Below are 18,507 nucleotides of genomic sequence, written 5' to 3'. Positions count from 1 at the left end.
AGCTGAATTTCCCAATGTGAATGATAACTTGTTCTCCTAATTGCATAAGCAACAAAACCTGGAATCACTTGACCTGTGACCCGAACATACGGTTAAGAAGATGATTGAAATCTTACCTACAAAATTTCACTGGCGAATCCAGCAATTATTGTGTTGATTGAGCTAGTTTGGACTGGTGGCAATGGGTATTGCCATCACTGGACCTACCAAAGGCTTGCCTCTGTGATGCCAAATCTATGTATTGCCATCAATGGACCTACTGGACTATGAGATGAAGGCTTGACAAGGTTGACCATGCATGCCAGCCAACAGCTATTACGTCTTGGGTAGGAATACTGCATTTGAACGCAAGGCTTGCAAAGACTGCTTGAAGGTTCTGAGCAGTAATCTATGTGAGGCGATTGATCTGGTGGGATGTCTGAGTACACCAAGCATATGACCCTCTTCAGCTTGAAGGGTGGTATCCTGTGTTCCGACTCACATGGGAAGGAAGAGGCACTTTGCACATGCCACCACTTATCTATGTGCATTTCAAGTAATGCTTGAGAGCGCAAACAGGATCTTGCATTACTGTTGTTCACAAGCGAGTGACGTTTCTTTGATTACTGACAGACAGTAACCTAATTTGGGCTATGAAGCCCAATTGTGTCAAGAAAATCCCTGAACCCTGAAGAGAGTCTGGGTCTACATAAAGAGTATGCAGCCAAAGCTATCAGGAAACATGACTTGTATGATAGTGACTTTAGCGAGGTGTAGGCTAGAGGTCTGAATGGATTTGAATCAAACCATGTTAAAATCCAGGATGACAAAATGAGGGATATTGGACAATCAAGACTAAAATTGTCTAAAAGATCTGGTAGGTCTATAACCATCCCAAAAACATGTCTGCCATGATGCAAAGGGCAAAAACTCTTGCTCATTACCTCCCATTGGCATCCCAAAAACATGTTTGCCATGATGCTGGAATGTGTCTCACGTCAATGGGCTACAGCCAACTGTTTCCCCTCAAAGGGCCAGAGTAAAAGTCATTGTGTTAGCAAGGACCACATAAACAAGACAGCCAAGTGGGACCAAGTCCACTGTCACACTGAATAAACTGAGGAGTTGAAAGAACTATCTCACTGAAATCCAAGTCTTGTTGGAAACAGACTCAATAAATTCCATGATTCTGGTAATGCAAACACCACTGCACCAGATTATGGCTGGTTAATAGCTCCATATCCAGCTGGACAAAGTTCTGGGATGGATGAAGGTCTGGCTATCCCAGTAAACTAAAAAGCCTAGATGATCTAGAAGAGAAAGAAAACCATTCCAGCCTTGGAGTAGGATAGAACTTACTGTGTGTTTATGGAGGAGGTCATCCAGGTACACTGCCATCATTAAAGAAGATGTTGACTGGAACGGGGAACCAATGCAATCCATACTCTGAGTAAAACCCGAGGGTCTGATGCTGAAGCCAAGGAGAAGACTGGTGAACTGATAAACTGTGTTGGGATAAGCGAAAAAATGGAGAAAATGTTCATGACATGGGGTGGATAGGGATGGGAAAAAATGTGTCTCTCAGATTGAAACTGATAGCATACTTGTCCCATCTATTGAACTTGCCATCTCCAACTGGAAGTGGTTGAGTCAATTCCAAGTGATGGTGGTTCTCAACTTGCTGTTTTTGAGTAAAACCCCAGTGATTGTGGCCTTTCTGTAAGCTCCATCACCCTTTCTTTTCTTTCTTTTGAGCGACCATATCTCCTGTTGTAGATAGGCATACAAGATGGTCTGGCAATCACTGATATGGCTGCACAAAAGACTGAACAGATTTCTCATTGAAATCTCCAGGATAGTGATGATATGATGCTGACAACTTGGCTAGATGGAAGGATCTGTAACTGTATTCTTCTGGTACCCCGTTTTGTTCAAGGTTCATTTCTCTCTGTGTATGAATCCACAAAAGCAACATATGTTCACCATGATTTTGATAATAACCTCCGATTATAATTATCAAAGAAAAGAATAGAACAGCTGTGAGAAGCTCAAAGCTCAATCACATCTTTGCTGAGGCCATTTCCTGTAAATGTCAACATTGGTAGATAATGATATCATACTAACTGTGATACATGCTCCAGACTTATTTTAGCAACAAATCTGCAAACAGTTCATCTGCATGCCATGTACAGGTCAGATGAGAGTGGTCTCCCAATGGTCTCCCAATGGATGAAGGCTCTGGTGCCAAACTGGGCTAATCATCATGTACCCCCAGTCTGAGATAATGTGGACATTCTTCCCGGGAAGTAAATGAAGGAGGGAATGTGTGCCATATTATGACTTGTTAATTATTATGAAAGAAACTTATTTCACTCTGGTTTCATCTACAGAGTCACTATGCTTTACATCAGTAGAATAAATAAAGATGACAGCGTTATAACTCCTTACAACCGAGCCTGGTTTCCAAATGTATTATGACCCTGTAATGGATCTGTAGAAGAAATTCAAATTTCTAAGTTAGCCATCACCAGCATCCTACTTTGGCAACTACCTCAATAAAGGAATCATTGTACCCGAAACTAAATATTTCTAAATATGGCTGCCCTCAAGTCAGAGGTTTCATTTTCAAATCCAGTCTATGATTAACCAAAAAATTGTTGGCTTAGTTATCAGTGCCACAGTGCTGGGCAGTTTTACCAATAATTACATTGCAAGAAACACAATAAAATTAAACAGACCTATTAACCATTTACAGCATTTTTAATTCACTTGCCTCTTGTGGATTTTGGTTCCTCTTAGTGTAGGCCAAGAATGTAGCTAAAGCATGGCAACTGTCTTTATTACTATTTATTATTATTAAATACTATACTCAATAACAATAATCATAACAACTGTAATTGAAGGAAAAAAGGTGTTTTATATATAGAAAATTGTCTTTGTTATTTACTGTGACAAAGAGTAGAAGAACTGTTAAAAGGATTATGAATGACTTTTGAAAGCTTACGAATGTAAAAGGAGCCTTCATCGCTAACAAGTCCACCCATTACTCGGATCTTCTGAAAACGACCTTGTTCTCTCATAACTTTGGGTGCATCTGTCAGGAAGGCTTCATTTGCCCCTATAAATGCCCCATCCACTACTGGACCCCATGGATTTCCAACAGTCCCTTGCTGAAAAAAAAAAGAAAGTATTTGTTCTAATAAAGATTTCCTATGTGACCATATTACACTTTGAAAATTCAAGCTAGGCCACATGTATGTGCATAGGTAAATGTATCTTATGGAAACCTGCTTTTTGGTAAACACAACATGAAAGCAATACTGGCCTGTATTTCTGGCTTTTTGGCAAAAACAACATGAAAGTAATACTGGCCTGAATTTCTGGCTTTTTGGTAAAACAACATGAAAGTAATACTGGCCTGAATTTCTGGCTTTTTGGTAAAAACAACATGAAAGCAATACTGGCCTGAATTTTTGGCTTTCTGGTAAAAACATGAAAGCAATACTGGCCTGTATTTCTGACTTTTTGGTAAAAACAACATGAAAGCAATACTGGCCTGCATTTCTCTCTTTTTGGTAAAAACAACATGAAAGCAATACTGGCCTGTATTTCTGGCTTTTTGGTAAAAACAACATGAAAGCAATACTGGCCTGTATTTCTGGCTTTTTGGTTAAAACAACATGAAAGCAATACTGGCCTGAATTTCTGGCTTTTTGGTAAAAACAACATAAAAGCAATACTGGCCTGAATTTCTGCTTTTTGGTAAAAACAACATGAAAGCAATACTGGCCTGAACTTCTGGCTTTTTAGTAAAAACAACATGAAAACAATACTGGCCTGTATTTCTGGCTTTTTGGTAAAAACAACATAAAAGCAATACTGGCCTTATTCTGGCTTTTTGGTAAAAACAACATGAAAGCAATACTGACCTGTGTTTCTGGCTATCTGGTAAAAACAAAATGAAAGCAATAATGGCCTGAATTTCTGGCTTTTTGGCAAAAACATGAAAGCAATACTGGCCTGTATTTCAGGCTTTTTGGTAAAAACAACATGAAAGCAATACTGGCCTGTATTTCTGGCTTTTGGTAAAAACAACATGAAAGCAATACTGGCCTGTATTTCTGGCATTTTGGTAAAAACAACATGAAAGCAATACTGGCCTGTATTTCTGGTTTTTTGGTAAAAACAACATGAAAGCAATAATGGCCTGTATTTCTGGTTTTTTTTGGTAAAAACAACATGATAGCAATACTGGTCTGTATTTCTGGCTTTTTGGTAAAAACATGAAAGCAATTCTGGCCTGTATTTCTGGCTACCAGGTATTTGACAAAGCTCTCAATGGTCATCATGCTGAGAAAGACTCAGTGTTTATTTTTACAATTTTATGTACCAGTAACTGATTAAATAAAAGTCCAGTCCAACAATTCATATTCAGCCTTCTCAATATCAAAAAAACATTGGTTAAATTACCATCTATTTTTCCAACTGAGCAGTCTATTTTTTTCCATTATTTCAAAGACTGTTTTGGTGGTTCTACAGTGTTCAACCTTCCATCTCCTCAGATTCTGCCTGCATGCATAAATACAATGAAAGGCTCTTCTTACATGTGACCATCAGTAATTATTTACTTAAAGTCTTAAACCTCTATGAAGAGTTCTGATGATCCTCATATATTTTAGCCTTAAGTCCTAATAGGAATCCTACTAATATATTCTAGCCTCAGAAACTGATGTGAATCCAAGTCACAATCTAGCTTCAGAGGCTACTGTAAATCCTAGCCATATGTTTTAGCTTTAGAGATTTACATGAACCCTGGTCATATATTCTAGCTGAGAAACATATAGGAATTGTAGTCATATATTCAAGTTTTAGAGACTTACAGGAATCCTAATCATATATTCTAGCCTTATAGACTTATATGAATCCTACTAAATATATTTTAGCCTTAGAGACTTATAGAAATCCTAGTCATATATTCTAGCACTTGAGATGTACATGAATCCTAGTTATATATTCTAGCCAGAGACTTATGTGAATACTAGTCATATATTCCAGGCCTTATGTGAATCCTACAGCTTATATACCATAGTAATGGGGACTTATCTGAATCCTACAGCTTATATACCCTAGGAACAGGGCCTTATCTGAATCCTACAGCTTATATACTCTAGGAACAGGGCCTTATCTAAATCCTACAGCCTGTATACCCTAGGAACAGGGCCTTATCTGAATCCTACAACTTATATACCCTAGGAACAGGGCCTTATATGAATCCTACAGCTTATATACCCTAGGAACAGGGCCTTATATGATTCCTACAGCTTATATACCCTAGTATCAGGGCCTTATCTGAATCCTACAGCTTATATACCCTAGTATCAGGGCCTTATCTGAATCCTACAGCTTATATACCCTAGTAACAGGGACTTATCTGAATCCTACAGCTTATATACCCTAGTATCAGGGCCTTATATGATTCCTACAGCTTATATATCCTAGAAGCAGGCCCTTATCTGAATCCTACAGCTTATATACCCTAGGAACAGGGCCTTATATGATTCCTACAGCTTATATATCCAAGGAACAGGGCCTCATACAGCTTATATATCCTAGAAGCAGGGCCTTATCTGGATCATGCAGCTTATATTACAGTAATGCAATCTTGATTACCACATGTAGATCACATCGAGTTGAGTCATTATCAAATTCTCTGATACTGACATCCATATGTGATCTAGCAATTAGGATCAAATTACTACAATAATAATATTTTTATTACATACCTATCTATTTTCACATAAATTTAAACAAATCCTAAAACGTAACTGAAAAAATAAATTGCTTAATATTTTAACCTATCTGATACAAACTTCATCCAAGGTCATAAAGTAAATTTCAGTTTTTTGAACAGCTGATGAATATCAGTTTTATGAAAGGACAGTGTGTAACAACAGTCACTTTTTTCACCACTATCACTGTTTATAGTTCCTTGATGCATGGGGGTAGCAGACCCATACATGTGATTTACAGCTATTGTGCAGTTTTCAAACTTTGCATCACAAATGATTTCACCATCTGAATAACTAGGAAAGCTTCCATTTGAGACCTGGCTTTCAAAAAAATGACATCAGTTCCAGTTCTGATTACATGTGACCCACTCTATTCAAAGATTAATTTCAGTCAAGATGCATCAGTAAAAATTCTCACTTTTAACACTTTTCAAACTCCAATAATCCGGCGTAATTCATAGCTTTAAAATAAATTGCCATCAGTATCATCAGCCAGTAGGCTACTTGCCAAACCAAATCATCTAAGACGAGTCACGCTGGGATTCAGCCCTTTTTGGACATGTGGCCTCCCATATTTTAAACATGCATTTGTAAAACTTCCTCAATGCATAGTTCTATGACAGAATGTCTTGTCCATGATCCAAATTGACAATTAAACTTAGTGACGTCAAAATGTGTTAATGACATCATGTGAAAGTGGCACTATGCGTGATGTCCAATTACTTGATGTGGATTACAATAATAGTGGAATTGCTACCAGCATAATGACAGCAAATCAAACCATACTTCCAATCATCATACAATGTAAAACAAATGACTCAAAAATAAAATTTTCAATCACTTTAAATTTTTTAAGCGAAATCTCTCAAATTCAATGATTTCAATGACCTAGGTCAAATATCAATGACTTTCAATGCCTTGAATTGAGGTGTTCATGTCTCAATGATCTTTAATGACCATGCGAACCCTGAGGAATTAGTTTCTATCTTGTGCAAGGGAATGTTGTGTCTAAAACAATGGGTGATGATCAAAGCACTGCTGCAAAAAGTATCACACTGACTCAAACATCAAAAGGCTGAGCAGTCATGTCATGGAATGAATTGTCATAATTTCCCAACGATTCACCCAAAGTAAGAAGAAAATCACTGAAGGAATTTAGGAAACATAACCAAATGAAATATATCTTTACAAATATAAAACGTACAATTAAATAATTACTCACATATGGGATGAGTTAATAACCTCCATGTTGGTACTAAGAAATAATGATGAGAGCAGTTTCTGACATGTCAAAACTATAATATGCACGAAATACTGCTACGAACAAAATTAAATAAGCCAGTGCTTTAAAACAAAGCTAATCTACTAAGTTGAGATCAGTAAATTTGCAGTCTGATAATTTGGTAAGAATGGATCCTAATGTACAGCAATAATCTACTAAGTTTGGTGGGGATGGATCCCAATGTACAGCAATAATCTACTTAGTTTGGTAGGGATGGATCCCAATGTACTGCAATAATCTACTAAGTTTGATGGGGATGGATCCCAATGTACTGCAATAATCTAATAAGTTTGGTAGGGATGGATCCCAATGTACTGCAATAATCTACTAAGTTTGGTAGGGATGGATCCCAATGTACTGCAATAATCTACTAAGTTTGGTGGGGATGGATCCCAATGTACTGCAATAATCTACCAAGTTTGGTGGGGATGGATCCCAATGTACTGCAATAATCTACTAAGTTTGGTAGGGATGGATCCCAATGTACTGCAATAATCTACTAAGTTTGGTGGGGATGGATCCCAATGTACTGCAATAATCTACTAAGTTTGGTAGGGATGGATCCCAATGTACTGCAATAATCTACTAAGTTTGGTAGGGATGGATCCCATTGTACTGCAAAAATCTGCTAAGTTGAGATCAATGTACTGCAATGTTACCCTTAATAAAGGACATTCTGCAATGAAAATGCATTATGATTACAAAGCTTTCAGCCAGAGACACATTTACTTTAGTTCCACTGATCTTTCAAATATGATAAAACCTGGTATTTTATGAATTCATAATGCAAACATTTCTAACCTTAATTCTGACCCTGGCTGAAGCATTGACAATGTCATCCGCAGACCGAGAGACCTGAAGACATGTAATAAGTCTTTGGTTATCATTGGTAGGACATCCTAGCTGGTCTCCTAGTTCCTTGGCATATTGCTTTACATAATCAGTAGAAGGAATAAATGTCCATTCACACCTGTCTGATCCACTCATCATTATTGCTTGCTGGAACAAGTCTGAAGAAAAGGAAGTTTTCTAAAACTTATTCAGTGTAACTATACTATTACTCAATATTTCATTCAAATTCGAGTTTCACATTACATTTTCATAAAACTTTTCAACTTGTGTACATACTCAACATTTAATTGAAAAACAATCATCATCATGTCACACACTTAAATTTTGTCAACTTAAGTACACAATCATTACTTGACTGATCAAATATAAGAAAACACTAAATATTTCATTGAGATCAATTAAAACCACGCTTATTTAAAATGTATGAACTCATATTTATACTCAATACTGCATCTTCATACAAATGTTACAAGCTGAAGTTTATACTCAATACTGCATCTTCATACGAATGTTACAAGTTGAAGTTCATACTCAATACTGCACCTTCATACGAATTTTACAAGTTGAAGTTCATACTCAATATTGTGCCTGTACAAATGCTACAAGTTAAAGTTTATACTCCATATTGTGTGTCTATGTACAAACATTACAAGTTGAAGTTCATACTCAAGATTGTGTCTTTGTACAAATGTTACAAGTTAAAGTTCATACTCAGTATTGTGTGTCTCTGTACAAATGTTACAAGTTGAAGTTCATACTAAATATTGTCTCTCTATACAAATGTTACAAGTTGAAGTACATACTCAATATTGGGTCTCTCTGTACAAATGTTAAATATTAAAGTTCATACTCAATATTGTGTGTCTCTGTACAAATGTTACAAGTTGAAGTTCATACTCAATATTGGGTCTCTCTGTACAAATGTTACAAGTTGAAGTTCATACTCAATATTGTGTCTCTGTACAAATGTTACAAGTTGAAGTTCATACTCAATATTGGGTCTCTCTGTACAAATGTTACAAGTTGAAGTTTATACTCAATATTGTGTCTCTGTACAAATGTTACAAGTTGAAGTTCATACTCAATATTGGGTCTCTCTGTACAAATGTTACAAGTTGAAGTTTATACTCAATATTGTGTCTCTGTACAAATGTTACAAGTTGAAGTTCATACTCAATATTGGGTCTCTCTGTACAAATGTTACAAGTTGAAGTTTATACTCAATATTGTGTCTCTGTACAAATGTTACAAGTTGAAGTTTATACTCAATATTGTGTCTCTGTACAAATGTTACAAGTTGAAGTTTATACTCAATATTGTGTCTCTGTACAAATGTTACAAGTTGAAGTTTATACTCAATATTGTGTCTCTGTACAAATGTTACAAGTTGAAGTTTATACTCAATATTGTGTCTCTGTACAAATGTTACAAGTTGAAGTTTATACTCAATATTGTGTCTCTGTACAAATGTTACAAGTTGAAGTTCATACTCAATATTGGGTCTCTCTGTACAAATGTTACAAGTTGAAGTTTATACTCAATATTGTGTCTCTGTACAAATGTTACAAGTTGAAGTTCATACTCAATATTGGGTCTCTCTGTACAAATGTTACAAGTTGAAGTTCATACTCAATATTGTGTCTCTGTACAAATGTTACAAGTTGAAGTTCATACTCAATATTGGGTCTCTCTGTACAAATGTTACAAGTTGAAGTTTATACTCAATATTGTGTCTCTGTACAAATGTTACAAGTTGAAGTTCATACTCAATATTGGGTCTCTCTGTACAAATGTTACAAGTTGAAGTTTATACTCAATATTGTGTCTCTGTACAAATGTTACAAGTTGAAGTTCATACTCAATATTGGGTCTCTCTGTACAAATGTTACAAGTTGAAGTTTATACTCAATATTGGGTCTCTCTGTACAAATGTTACAAGTTGAAGTTTATACTCAATATTGTGTCTCTGTACAAATGTTACAAGTTGAAGTTTATACTCAATATTGTGTCTCTGTACAAATGTTACAAGTTGAAGTTTATACTCAATATTGTGTCTCTGTACAAATGTTACAAGTTGAAGTTCATACTCAATATTGGGTCTCTCTGTACAAATGTTACAAGTTGAAGTTTATACTCAATATTGTGTCTCTGTACAAATGTTACAAGTTGAAGTTCATACTCAATATTGGGTCTCTCTGCACAAATGTTACAAGTTGAAGTTTATACTCAATATTGTGTCTCTGTACAAATGTTACAAGTTGAAGTTTATACTCAATATTGTGTCTCTGTACAAATGTTACAAGTTGAAGTTTATACTCAATATTGTGTCTCTGTACAAATGTTACAAGTTGAAGTTTATACTCAATATTGTGTCTCTGTACAAATGTTACAAGTTGAAGTTCATACTCAATATTGGGTCTCTCTGTACAAATGTTACAAGTTGAAGTTTATACTCAATATTGTGTCTCTGTACAAATGTTACAAGTTGAAGTTCATACTCAATATTGGGTCTCTCTGTACAAATGTTACAAGTTGAAGTTTATACTCAATATTGTGTCTCTGTACAAATGTTACAAGTTGAAGTTTATACTCAATATTGTGTCTCTGTACAAATGTTACAAGTTGAAGTTCATACTCAATATTGGGTCTCTCTGTACAAATGTTACAAGTTGAAGTTTATACTCAATATTGTGTCTCTGTACAAATGTTACAAGTTGAAGTTCATACTCAATATTGGGTCTCTCTGTACAAATGTTACAAGTTGAAGTTTATACTCAATATTGTGTCTCTGTACAAAGTTAAAGTTCATACTTAATACTGTGTGTAAACTGAGGATATAATGAAAAGAATTGTGGACACACAAAATGATGGACTGGCAAATAGAGGATATAAGGAAAAGAATTGTAGACACACAACGTGATGGACTGGTAAAAGAAATTCCTTTGTATGAGGGCCTCAAGGTAGATTAGTTCTTAGCTAATTGTGTTACCCTCTTTAAATATGGTTATTATTATTATTATTATTATTATTATCATGAACTGGCAAACTGAGGGATAATTAAGGCAAATAAGACATAAAAAGGAAGATGACTTAAAACAGCAGCACACTTACTTGCAGAGCGAGGGGACAGGATATGTAATCCAACACTAGCACCACCTGTGCTTTGTCCAAATATGGTAATCATGCTGGGATTTCCACGGAATGCTTGAATATTCTCCTTTACAAACTCTAAAGCTCTCTGTTGGTCCCACATTCCATAATTCCCAGGTGAGTAATTATCACCTGTGCTGAGAAAACCTGAAAACAGATAATAATAATAATAATAATAATAATAATAATAGTAATAATAATAATAATAATAATATTAAAAACAAATATATTGGAGAACACCATGTTGAGTTACACTGAGTAGTATACCACTTGTATAAACTCGAAAATGTTGAAGAAGCTTTTACCATCAAAGTTATACCTATACCTCATGTATGTTTAGCAGGTAATACAACCATCATAATCAAACAAAAGTAATAAACACACAATCAATATCTGTGTTTACTGACAGATATATTTTGTTTCAATAAATGTCAGAATGATTAATTCATAATAAAGAATATGTTTGAGGTCCAAAAACAATTGTTCAGTCTTGACTGCTGAAAAGCACTATCAATTCAAGTCCTATGTATAGATTATATCAACATGTTTGTACTACTGTCTTATTCTGGGGCCTGGGATGATTTTACATGAATTCTAAATAACTCCTGGTTATCTTGCCTCGCATAACTGAGAACTGGCATGTGTAAGCAAAGATCCAAACATCAACAAACAATCTTCTGGAGGTTTCAGTCCCTGTCTCTGGGTGGAGTTCACAATGCCTAAATACTGTTACATATTTTACAAACAATACAAATCCAGTTTATAACAGATCTCAAACTGTCTGGATTGCGTATGTGTAGAATTACACCAGAGTATGATAATTCCTACTGTATCTCACCTATGATAAACTCCTGAAGTGAGACTATGAAAGTTTTCACTAAATAAAGAGTGAGTTTATTATCAAGCAAAGATATATCTTTAGCTAGACAGTGCCAAATTCTCCGAATGTGTGTATGGGGGGGGGGACTTTTCATCAAGCATGGGAAGCATGGGTTTATCATCAGATAAACTTTTCTGAGGGATGGGGTAGGACAGTTGGATTACTGGACTGACATAAGCAGAATAAGTGTTTCATAATGTTTTACAACTGAGTTAACCTAAAACAATTATCATTACCCTCATCACAATTATCATCACCATCCTCACTGTTGCCATGATAACTATCATCACCCTCATCACTGTTGCCATAACATGGTCATCATCAACCTCATCACCACTGCCATGATAACCATCATGATCACCCTCATCACTGTTGTCATGATAACTATCATCACCATCACCCTCATCACTGCTGCCACCTTAAACATAATCATCATCATCATCATCATCATCCCAGACTAAAGTCTTGTATCTAATAACACTATAGATTACACCCACAAATACTTGCCCAGAGCATTAAGTCTGTAATTGAAAGTGACAACTATAACATTTCGTTCTGCCAGGAAAACCCCTGGATATTGATTTGAAGCACCCATGGTGAAACCCCCTCCATGGATGAAGACCATTACAGGGTACAGTGGAGGGTTCAGCACTGGTCTCTCATCAGTTTTCTGAAAGGGAAAAAAATTATATGTTGAATATTTATAGGTCACGGCATTTGTATGGAAAAACAAGAACAAGTTTTCTGCAAAATACTGCACGACGTTAAGAAGTGAAGTATTTTGCCCCAAAAAGTTGTTCATATTTTCCCATACAAATGCAGTAACCATTTTATTATATGCTCATTTTTTTAAACTAACTAAGGCTTAACAATAAAAGATATTACAAGAAACAATGTAATTGAATTTATGCTTTATTCCAAAATAAATTCACAACCATAAATTCATCAATACTTAAATACAGTATTCATACATACATAGCTCCACCCAGTGACTTTTTAACTTAATCGCATCTCTACACCAGTTTTTTTTTTTAAACTGTCACGTTAAAAAGTAAACTTAAGTGGAAATAATACTTTTTGTTCATCTTGAATTATTGGCTCTGAGGCTCTTAGTTTCCTACCTAAACCTTCAGTTGCATTTTTTTCTCAAATCAAGTATTTTGACTGACTTGTAAAATGGTATGTCTCTGATAGATATGTGTTTCAGTGATATATTTTTAGATCCTAGAAAACATTCGTCAGTCAAAATCCATTCTTTTTGCAAAAAGATATGAATATTCTCCTAAACAGCTGTTTTAATGATCAGAATGGTATTTTCAATTACTGCGTCTCTCATGTTGGTTGTTGACAATGCGAATATCACAATCATTTGTTTAATTTATGACTCAGTGAACTCGTCCACAATGTTAACTTAATCATCTGTACTTTCAAACAGATGAAACAGCTGCTTTAGTTCATTCACCAACAAATTTGATCAACCAAAGTCAAAAGTGTACAGCATCGATACACATATCAACTTAATGGTCTTTTCATCGTTAGAATATCTCTCACTAGTGGTGGTGCCATTTTATGTGTTGACATCTTGGTTGCATTTTTAGGATGCTTTGCTATTATCATCCATGACAACATAAGAGAAAATACTTCCAAACAGGCGGGGCCCCGAGTGACCGAGTGGTTTAAAGTGCTCTCCGTTATGGATCACTGCCATCTCACCTCTGTCTGTGTAGGTTCAAGTCTCAGATTCTTCCAATTTGGATATGTGAGCAAGCTTGCCAGTAGCTTCTCCAGGGTCGGTGGTTCTTTCTGGGGTTTTCCCGGGTTCTTCCTCCACCATTAATACTGGCCGCCATGTATAGCCTATCATGTGTTGAAAAATGGCGTTAAACCCTACAACAACAACAACAACTTCCAAACAGGCTACCTGTTAGGTGAAAGTGACTTTTTATTCAACCTTTTAGGCCATTTCAAACTGTCCCATTTAATCAAGTACAAGGATTACTTGGGTCACCACACCCCTTGTTTTATACTGCATGAATGCTTTTAAAACATTACCAATTTATGTGTTATGGAAGGTTATGGAAGGTATTTGGCTGTTATCTTCAAAACAGAAGAAATAAAATATTTACCATAAACTGTATCTTGAGACATGAACAAATAAATGATTTTTTTTATTCCTGGCCAAAATTTTAAGGTGAAACATTTTTCACCAAGTTTATATGTCACAAGACTTAAACAACACAGTGTCGAATATACCCACCACCACCACTGCATGTTACAACAAAAGAGATAAATAACATGTGTATTGGATAATACAATTTTTTTAAAAATAACCTTGCACTGTTATCATTTATTCTTCTTTTTTTTCATCATGAGCAATTTAATAAAGACAAAAATATACCCACGAACTCCATAAATGTAGCATATGCATGTAGTGTGTATCGCTTTTGTCACACGACACATTGTTCATTGACACAAACATACAGAAACAAATTGTGTTTGGTTGTCCTCTTAGGTTTCATTGTGTTATCAGAGTGAAAACTGAATCCAACAAAATCACAAATGAAACCAAATGAGAGAGAGAGAGAAATATCAACTGATTGCTTTAAGGCAGCTGCCATTCACATACAACATGTAAGGTGCAAAATAACCCAGAGTATGGATGAAACTCCGACAGTAATTGGATTTTATTCCTGGGTAGAATGTCAATACGGGGGGAGGGGGCTTAAAAGTGTGCGAATTCACATTACTCTGGTGCAGATATATAAAAAAAACTGACTTTAACCTTTGCAGTTTCTGCAGCAGAAGATGCGTTGCTTTCAATAATTCTTAGTTGTGTGAGGGAGATAAAAGATATCCAGGTACCAAAAAGGATCATACTTGTGCAGGAGAAGGGATGGATTGATGAAAACACAGATTAAATTTTTAAATAAAATTTAAATTGGAGTTTAAAAAAATTTACATATAATTTCTCATGATTTAAAAGGTGTCCCGCAACCTATGACTAAAAAAAGGTGTCCCAGAACATACAGTGCACAAAAAATAACTATAAAAGTAAGTAATGGTGTTGCAACAAATGCAGTGTCCCAAGATATACAGTAAATATGGTAGTGCTAGTTCCTCTTGCAAGCAAAATTTTATCTATAACAAGTCTGAATATGGGAGCAGAGATAACAATCACATCCTTCACATTGTACCTACTCCAGATGCAGACCAACGGCCATTAAATTATTAAAAACACCCTCTCCTCTTCTAAAAATTAACAAGGTCAGTACAACTTGAATTTGTTTCTGCCACCATATTGATCCTGTGGTACCGGTAATTTCTTTTCTTCATCAGAATGTTTTGTCACTGATTATCATTGTAAAAGGAGAGACTCAAAACTTGTTCCTCATGTATGATTCAAGTACTTTACAAATCATTCAATAGGCATGAAATTTCCATGTTACATTGTATCTATTTCTATTGAGTTTGGATGTCAATACATCTGGCATGTCATGAAGTTTCCATGTTACTATGTATCTACTGAGTTTGGATGTCAATGCATCTGGCATGTCATGAGGTTTCCATGTTACTATGTATCTATTAAGTTTGGATGTCAATACATCTGACATGTCATGAGGTTACCATGTTACTATGTATCTATTGAGTTTGGATGTCAATACATCTGGCATGTCATGAGGTTTCCATGTTACTATGTATCTACTGAGTTTGGATGTCAATACATCTGGCATGTCATGCCATGAATAAGCTACAGTTTGTTCTGATTGGTGCTTATCGTTTTACTCTGGACTTCAATAAACAATAACCACCAATCAACATTGAATGTAACATTTCAATGTGTTGCACACACTGGTAATGTAGCCCTCATTTTAACTTTAAGTTAACAAAATGTGAAGCAACAGCAAAACTTTGCATAAAAGTGGTTATTAAATATGGAAACATTTTACAATATCTTCTTTATGATGATACATATTATCAGTGGCTGAGCATACTGCGAGGTTATAATAAGCAGCATGGAATGGGGGGGTGGATTTCATACCACATGATTTAATCAACTTCTGTTTACTAATTTGAAGGCAATCAGATGTTATCAATAGTTTTTCTTTGTTGCTGACAATAAATGCATGTGCCAGCTAAGGCTGTCTCATATAAATACACAATTTATCATACTTTATGCAAAGGTTCTTCTGTCTATTTGCAGTTCATACCAGTCTGCCTTACATCTGAGACCAAAAAGTCTAAAATCTGGACACAAAATCAGATTCCGACCACAGGCAAATTTTGGGTTAAAACAAATTGGGTCCAAAAAATGAGGTTTTTCCCTCTGTATTTTGTAGTACAGCTAGAACTTCCAGATTATTTGGTATCATTGTAGAGCTACATCTGTCTCCCTTTCTATAATACCACCCACTTTAGTGTATCATACATGACTTTGATGCTACGGAGCTTGGCAGTAGGCTACTACCTCCTGCCAGGTAAACTCGTTGCCAGGAGTTAATGTGGTAAGAAGAAAGTTCACAGTTACAAAAACTGACTTAAGAAGAAAGCATGCAGTAAACAGACTTAAGAAGAAAGTGCACACTAAGCAGACTTTAGAAGAAAGTGCACAGTAAATAGACATAAGAAGAAAGCAGACAGTAAACAGACTTTAGAAGAAAGTGCAAGGGAGTAAACAGACTTTAGAAAAAAGTGCACAGTAAACAGACTTTAGAAGAAAGCACAAAGTAAACAGACTTAAGAAGAAAGCGCACAGTAAACAGACTTAAGAAGAAAGTGCACAGTAAACAGACTTTAGAAGAGAGCACACAGTAAACAGACTTAAGAAGAAATCTTACAGAAAACTGACTAAAGAACAGTTTACAGTAAACTTGAAGCAAACCTAAGACAACCCATGAAAAAAGCTCACAGTAAAGTGACCTATGAAAAAAGCTCACATTAAAATGACCTAATTACCAAGCTTACAATAAAGTGACTTAAGGACAAAGCTTACAGAAAGAATACCCAAAATGAGTCATGCTGAATATAAAGTAAATATGCACCAGTCTTGGTGATCACTGTCCTAATTCTTGTCACTAGAGGACCATTTAGGGAACTTTCTTTGTTCTGTTCATTTATTCTTAAAGTAGGAATGATTTTCACAATGTGTGGCATCACAATTAAAAGTCAACATTGTCAGGAACACAATGCATCTGACTGATTTAATGATAAGGCTGCATATCTATCAAGAACACTTCATTACCAGAACATCTGGTGTCGAACATGTCAAGGAAAAAGACTGTTTCAAGTTCTTAAATCCCAGTACCATGAACCACACTTTAATGAATACTAAAATATCTATCATGCATGACATTTCAATGAAGACCAAAGTATCTACCATGCATGACATTTCAATGAAGACCAAAGTATCTACCATGCATGACATTTCAATGAAGACCAAAGTATCTACCATGCATGACATTTCAATGAAGACCAAAGTATCTACCATGCATGACATTTCAATGAAGACCAAAGTATCTATCATGCATGACATTTCAATGAAGACCAAAGTATCTACCATGCATGACATTTCAATGAAGACCAAAGTATCTACCATGCATGACATTTCAACGAAGACCAAAGTATCTACCATTGACAACACTTCAATGAAGACCAAAGTATCTACCGTGCATGACATTTCAATGAAGACCAAAGTATTTACCATGCATGATACTTTAATGAAGAGAAAGTATCTATCATGCTTGACACTACAATGAAATCCAAGTATGTACCATGCATGATACTTCAATGAAGAGAAAGTATCTATCATGCTTGACACTACGATGAAGACCAAAGTATCTACCATTGCTTCACACTCCAATGACAACCCAAATAAGTACTATGCATGATACTTTAATGAAGAGAAAGTATCTATCATGTATGACACTTCATTGAAGACCAAAGTATCTTCCATTGCTTCACACTCCAATGGCAACCCAAATAAGTACTATGCATGATACTTCAATGAAGAGAAAGTATCTATCATGAATGACACTTCAATGAAGACCAAAGTATCTTCCATGCTTGACACTCCAATGACAACCCAAGTAAGTACTATGCATGATACTTCAATGAAGAGAAAGTATCTATCATGTATGACACTTCAATGAAGACCAAAGTATCTACCATTGCTTCACACTCCAATGACAACCCAAATAAGTACTATGCATGATACTTTAATGAAGAGAAAGTATCTATCATGTATGACACTTCATTGAAGAACAAAGTATCTTCCATTGCTTCACACTCCAATGGCAACCCAAATAAGTACTATGCATGATACTTCAATGAAGAGAAAGTATCTATCATGTATGACACTTCAATGAAGACCAAAGTATCTTCCATGCTTGACACTCCAATGACAACCCAAGTAAGTACTATGCATGATACTTCAATGAAGAGAAAGTATCTATCATGTATGACACTTCAATGAAGACCAAAGTATCTACCATTGCTTCACACTCCAATGACAACCCAAATAAGTACTATGCATGATACTTTAATGAAGAGAAAGTATCTATCATGTATGACACTTCATT

General features: G+C 35.5%; 1 protein-coding gene across 1 annotated transcript in view; it reads right to left on the bottom strand.

Moving 5' to 3' along the window:
- Positions 1–18,507, bottom strand: part of LOC149783377 (cholinesterase-like) — an 80,514-nt gene that overhangs the window by 47,931 nt on the left and 14,076 nt on the right. Inside the window, exons 3-6 of the mRNA XM_089931607.1 lie at positions 12,440–12,602; positions 11,014–11,199; positions 7,852–8,060; positions 2,984–3,149 (exon numbers count right to left, since the gene is read on the bottom strand). Coding sequence (XP_089787733.1) covers positions 2,984–3,149; positions 7,852–8,060; positions 11,014–11,199; positions 12,440–12,602 — 724 coding nt within the window. The remainder of the gene's footprint in view (positions 1–2,983; positions 3,150–7,851; positions 8,061–11,013; positions 11,200–12,439; positions 12,603–18,507) is intronic.

Source organism: Sinohyriopsis cumingii, chromosome 14 (assembly GCF_028554795.1).
Source record: "Sinohyriopsis cumingii isolate HCF-2022 chromosome 14, ASM2855479v2, whole genome shotgun sequence".
Taxonomy (NCBI): Eukaryota; Metazoa; Mollusca; class Bivalvia; order Unionida; family Unionidae; genus Sinohyriopsis; species Sinohyriopsis cumingii.
Note: the sequence above shows the minus strand (reverse complement) of the source record. Positions and strands in the feature narration are given on the sequence as shown.